Genomic DNA, 6,000 nt, shown 5'->3' with positions numbered 1-6,000 from the left:
GGCTGGTTAGTTTCGTTTCATTCTAGACTCGTATACGTTTTGATCCATTCATTTGGTCGTGGTTTAAAAAGCCAGCGGCGAGGAAAAACGGCCGCCTTTCATTAAAGTGGAGAATACGAAACGGAAGCGTTAGGTGTATAACGAAAGTCTTATCATTAGTCGCAAAAATGGTCCAAGAGTAGAGAGTTCGTGTTATTGGATCGGTCACGATCCATGGCGAAAGGGCCGCGTAATGAAATGGAATGAGAGATAATTGAATCGATTGAAACAAGCGATTCATCGGTGGTGGTTGCTTTCTATCGATAACGACCGACGGGATCTTGACACGAACAGGGCATCGTGAATTGTTGGGCCACGTCCCTCGGGACCCTCTGCGTCGGTAAACCTGAGAGGCCCCTCACGTAGGTGTAGGAGACAGGGCTGCGTAGAATTCTTTTCGGACTCTTTTTCGTATGCTTGTTCTCCTTACCCTCCCACTTGGATGATATCTTCAGAGTTTGTAGAGCTCTTCGAAGAGTGTCCGCGGTGCTGGATCTTTTTAAAGAATCGCTGTCGGTGCTACTGTGAGCGTCCGACGGGCTGGAGGAGTAAGAGAGCGACTCGGTAGTCCTCGTGACATCTCTGACATCTCTGGGACTCCAAGAGCGGGATGATTTCGCACGTACCCGTTCGGAACTTCTTTGAACGCTGGTGGACTGTCGCTCTTGAGAGCGAGTTGGTCTGCCGCGGAGTCTGTCCAAGTAGCAATGGGTCCTTGGCGATCTGGTAGCACGGCACAATCGCTCGCTGCTTCCGCGACGCGACAGCCTCTCCGCGCTTTCGGAACTGCCACCGCTGCTACAACCACTGTCAGTGCTGCTCTCGTCATCCCCAAACTCTTGTTTCGACGAGCTCGGGCCTCTGACAGGGCCGGTTCTTCGCTTGACGTCACCCTTCTGGCTCTCCCTACGATGATCCACCTCAGGGTTTGTCAACCTTGTTCTGTCCTCCATTTCTGACGATGGACGAATGCCACCGATTCGATCGAGATCACGGACTAAAATCTGCACCGTTCGGTTAGCCAGCTCGCAGCCTCGTTTAGTACTCGCCTAGTATCGATCGATTAGCTCGGTTAATCACTGCCGCGATTAATCTTCTGCGACGCTCTACCGTGTACGCGGTGATAATCTTCCACCCGCTTTACCACGCGTGCGATTAATCAATTTCACACCTCTTTCACTGTATTCACACTTGTGTTTCAGGCAACAGATTCGGGGTTATTTAAAACTAATTAAACCTCGTTGTCGGTCTTTCGTTGAGTTATTTCTGTATCGGGACTACTGCCGGTGTTACTTCCGGCTATCTCGATCAGTTTCTTTGGTTTTATCTACCCGGTTGCTTCTGCTTCCAGTTCGCAGACGATCGTTTTGTATAATGCGCGGTTCAATCTGCTTCAGTTCGATCTGCTGTTAGTGTATTTGGCGCGCTCTCGAGGGTGGACTGAATCTCGGATATTCGCGGTCTTCATTTATATAGTCTCGCGGCTTCGCTGAGGGTGCGCGCATGTCCCTTCCGCCACGTGAGGGTTCGAGCGGCATCCGCGAGGACGCGGTATCGCGACGAATGCGACCAACTTGTTTCTGGATGCTGCTACCGAATACCTAGTCATCGGTCAGTGTAACCTTCATTATTTTCACCGAAACGTCCCACCTCAACTCTGATTCCTCTGTACGTCGACCAATATAGGTACCTCCCCTATATTGGACGCTATTCGTTATCGATGACCAAGTCCCTGGATACTTCGCTCACTCGAATATGCAAATGATCCATTTCGTACAAAGCTGGGCTATACGTTTTTTATGACGTAACAAAAAGGGAACGTCACACCGCGAGCATTTCGCGGACGATCGATACCTCGAATGCACTCGATAAAACGAGTTCGTTAAATTTAGCAATGCCGTAGATTTAACGGATGACAAGCTGAAAGAGTGGTTAGGAAGCGAACGGCCGAGGAGATAGCAGATAAGAACAGAAGAGGGTGGTAATGGGGACAGCAGAAGTATTGTATCGCGTCTCGAAGCGGAGAGGTCGGTGAACTCGACGCAGCGATCGATGCCAAGGGGTGGATGCACCATCCAGTCGGATCGTATCGTTGCATGCACTAGATGCAGCCAGACAATCAATAAATTCGTAAATGCGAACGCGAGTACGATTTTGGTGAGAAGACGCTGCATATGAGATGCGACAATTTAATTACCGGAATGGTCATCAATATCACTCCTTCAGTGATTTGATTGTAACAACGTGTGTAATCGTAAACTTTACATATGTTTTAGATGGTACACGAACTGGTTGCTTCGAAAGCGACTTTCCGACTAAAAAATCGATAACCTAATTAGATCTCTCTGGCTGTTCATCACACGTAACCTTTAGCGATTTTTAGCTTTTTCGAGCGGCATGAAGACTTTTATACGTCACTGATATCCGTAATTTGACGAGAGAACTTAATAGTATTCCAAAAACTAAATTTCGAAGACGAATATAGAGATGCACAGGATGGAAAATTTGATTTTACAAACGCGTTTCGTGGATGGATACTGCTTTTTGAAAGTCCATAAGTCAATGCTTGCTAAAATCCAACACGATCAGTCATTCAAGTCATTCATCTATCCTTTGCTATTTCTAATTCGGACCCCAGAATCATCCCTTGAAATTTCTCCCACGGGCAGCCGAACTGTATATAAAATAAACGATATTGTCAAACGTGCGTTGTACTCTGATCGTTTTGTCGCAGTCACATCTTAATATAGAAACGGCGTTACGACAGGCTCGTTATGACAGTATCAGACTATACAATTATAAATTCTCCTTCCCCGGCTAATGGACTTAGCGCATGCGATAATAACGATAATCGTCGTCGAGATAAGAAAAAGTCACGGTATTATCGTGTGACACGTGTCACGGTGCCAAGAATATTATGATGCGGAACACGTTGGTGTACGAAAATGCAACGTGACGCGGCACATATTCGCGACGGATACTTGAACGAATGGATCAAACTGAACCGCGTCGATTTCGTCTACTTGCCGGATCTTCCGATTGCGAATTAACGCGGATTAGTTGGAGCGGCAGCAACGATACATGGATGGTATCCAGTGGTATCCATCCCTCTGCACGACATACATGACTGCGTGGACGTTGTGTTTAGCTTTACGTAATGATCCGGTATTGTTGTCCCCGGCTGCATAATTGATTTGTCGTTTCATACATAAAAACAAAAACTACCGTGGCGCACTGCACAACTGCGAGTGCCCCGGTTACCCTCTGCACTGTCACCAATGGCCTTTTCCGATTTTCCACTAAACGGAATTCATCCGCCGTCAACGATGGCGAATCATCGTTCTGGCTTCTACCTGAGAAGATTAGAACTGTCTCAATCCACTTGATTCTTCTCAGCATTTACTACGTGGCACTTTATCATACGAAAATGATAGTATCTCTGGTTGAAAAGTGCCGACTGGAGAGTACCGGCATAAGTCTGTCTGGTTGACCGAACGCTGCGCAAGAACCATTTTCCATCTTATCCATCTTATCCGATAACTATAATAGAAACGAGTGCATTGTGTTTGTTGTGCAGGTTGTACATATATCGAACGTCGCACACGTCTCATGCGTTTTTGTTTGTGCAACGCGCGTACGCGCGCACATATCTCCATGACATAAGTGGGTGGAGAGCGATTATTCAGAGTGTGGTCACGCCTATGTACACTCTTATATAATTGGATTTATAGAGTAACGATGAATCGCGTAACAGGCTCTACCTGATGGGTTCTCATTAATGAGCGGGCGAATAATTGTCGAAACGTTAGACGCGGGACGTCGGGAAACGCGCGCGAAAATGGGATGGTGACGGCAACGATTGCGTTTAAATGGTTTTATTGATGCCGAGTCTAAAAGTACAGAACATTGTCGGAGAATCGAAGTGATGCTTCGAAAAACCAAAAAAAAAAAAAAAATTAATAGTACAGAGATGGGTGGTTACTGATTTTTCAATTGAGATGAGAAGATGAGTCGATCTGTTGATTATTCGAGCGTTGAAGATTCAGTCGTGCGATCGATCGATGCCTCCCCGTCGATCATTAAAGGATGTAACTCTTGTAGATGTAGGGCGACGCTGGCGCGTAATTGAGAGGAAGAGGCGCCGGATAGAGAAGCGGTGCGCCGATGTTCGGGAGGATGGCTGGTAACGGAGCAGGGGATAATGATCCCGTGATCAGGGCTGCCGATCCAATCGGTGACGGTGCCGGAGCTGGCGCTGGAGCTGGAGCTGGTGCAGCCAAGGCAACCGCTAACAAGCCGGCGAACAACAACTGTGTTGTTCGAAAAAAGAAATCGGATTAGACAAATATTCCTTTCTAACTTACCGTTCGCCAACTTCGTCCAGCGGACACTGAGCCGTATCTAATCGAGCTTACCGTCTTGAACATGATTACTTCGAACGTACTGGTACACTAGGTGCAAGTTGAGACGATTATACTTGAAATCCCGAAGGATCGCAGCTTATATAGGGGAAACCGCGACAAAGATTCTCATCTTTCTGCATCCCCCTACCTTTTACCCATCTCCCTACATCTCGTTCCTTTTACCCATCTCCGGTGTGTTCCACGAAGGGCAACAGCCGGTCCCCGTAGCAGACCATGAGCGAGATACTTGCTTCCTTCTTGTTGGTACGTAGAATTTTTTTCGGCTACCCGGCCAATCGACTTCTCCCTTTGTAGCTCCCGAGAAAAGTTTTCTCGTCTACCGACCAGCTACCAACGAATCGCGGATTCCTTCAAGGCTGTTAGTTACACACGAGCCCCCAACAATAAGCGTTATTTCCTTCCTTTTCGCGTCTTTCGCGTTTCTACAAGCTTTTTTTCCCCGCGAAGCGCAAACAGGTTTTCCACGTTTCTCCGCCGCGTCGAGTTGTCCTTGCCGGTTCGAAAAACGATTGACGGATCCAGAAATCGTTCGATCGCTCGTTAACCGAGCACAAAGGAAGTCCTCGAACTTGCTGGACGGAATTAAGAACGCAGGACCCTTTGTCCTTATAACCTGTAACACGCCGGGTCTAGGAAGCTTAGCTCGTGCTCGCGGCAAGCTTTCTCTCGCTCGTCCTGCCTGACCTAGGGTAGAGAAGGGAAAACGTCGAGGAGGCGAGGACCATACAAATTTCGTGAAAGTTTTTCGCGTCGATTTACGAATCGGGAATCGAAAGGACGTGCGATGAAATTGGCGCGCGTAAGGAGAGCGCGAGAAATCCCCTCGAAGCTGAGATACGAGACACACCCATTAAAGGTGAAACGACGTCCACCGATCTCGGCGGACTCGACGAACTTGAACTTGAAAAAAAAGCGTTCGCTTTGCCTTGAAGTTGCGCGGCCTTGCGGTGGAGAAGGAAAAGATACAGATGGAATGAACGAAAGAGGGAGAGGGAGAGGCGCGAGACAGAGAAGGGTATGTGAATGACCAGATACCAACGAGTGAGAGACGTAAGTGGGAATCGGTGGAAACGAGATAGAAACGGGGCGAGAAAAACGTTCCAGGCAAACACGCGTTAACGTTTTTCAACGAATTAGCTAGGATAGAAAAAATAGGAATGAAGCAACGAAGATCGACGAATAGACAGACAGGCTGGTGTAGAGAGGGGAGGGGAAAAAGGATCAAATCGAACGCGATGAAAAACATACTGAAGTTGCAGATAGATCGCGTGGGAAGCGATCCGCGTAATCAGTCAGTCCGCGTTATAACCTTGTTATGCGTTCCAACCGGACAAGCACGTAGTCGAGAGGATTATACAATTGCTGGGCATTGTTGCTTACGTAATACCACGATACTCGTGGAACTGTCCGCCCTGTGCTTCTCTTTCGATCAAGGTCATCGAAATCGATCGATCCATCGTTAGCTACCCGTACGCGGTCGGTTTGGAAATACAATCGAGGCAGCGCATGAAAACGCGTGGACGCCTCGCGCCCTGCA

At 47.9% G+C, this 6,000-nt stretch overlaps 2 protein-coding genes across 2 annotated transcripts; both read right to left on the bottom strand.

The window, feature by feature from the left end:
* Positions 1-229: 229 nt before the first annotated feature.
* Positions 230-1,079, bottom strand: LOC143426866 (uncharacterized). The gene has a single exon (XM_076900565.1). It carries the CDS (start codon positions 990-992, stop codon positions 297-299), a length of 696 nt encoding a protein of 231 aa, XP_076756680.1. The 5' UTR covers positions 993-1,079; the 3' UTR covers positions 230-296.
* A 2,877-nt stretch (positions 1,080-3,956) lies between these two features.
* On the bottom strand, positions 3,957-4,501 carry LOC143427404 (uncharacterized). Its single transcript, XM_076901503.1, has 2 exons — positions 4,455-4,501; positions 3,957-4,349 (listed from the first exon to the last, which is right to left on the bottom strand). Exons 1-2 carry the CDS (start codon positions 4,464-4,466, stop codon positions 4,119-4,121), a joined length of 243 nt encoding a protein of 80 aa, XP_076757618.1. The 5' UTR covers positions 4,467-4,501; the 3' UTR covers positions 3,957-4,118.
* Positions 4,502-6,000: the final 1,499 nt, after the last annotated feature.

The sequence above is a fragment of the Xylocopa sonorina genome, chromosome 9 (assembly GCF_050948175.1).
Source record: "Xylocopa sonorina isolate GNS202 chromosome 9, iyXylSono1_principal, whole genome shotgun sequence".
In the NCBI taxonomy this organism is placed as follows: domain Eukaryota; kingdom Metazoa; phylum Arthropoda; class Insecta; order Hymenoptera; family Apidae; genus Xylocopa; species Xylocopa sonorina.
The sequence above is the reverse complement of the archived record's forward strand: the minus strand, read 5'-3'. Positions and strand labels throughout refer to the sequence as shown.

Coding starts and splice junctions, on each gene's coding strand:
- LOC143426866 (XM_076900565.1), bottom strand. CDS start 992: ATGGAGGACAGAACAAGGTTGACAAACCCTGAGGTGGATCATCGTAGG.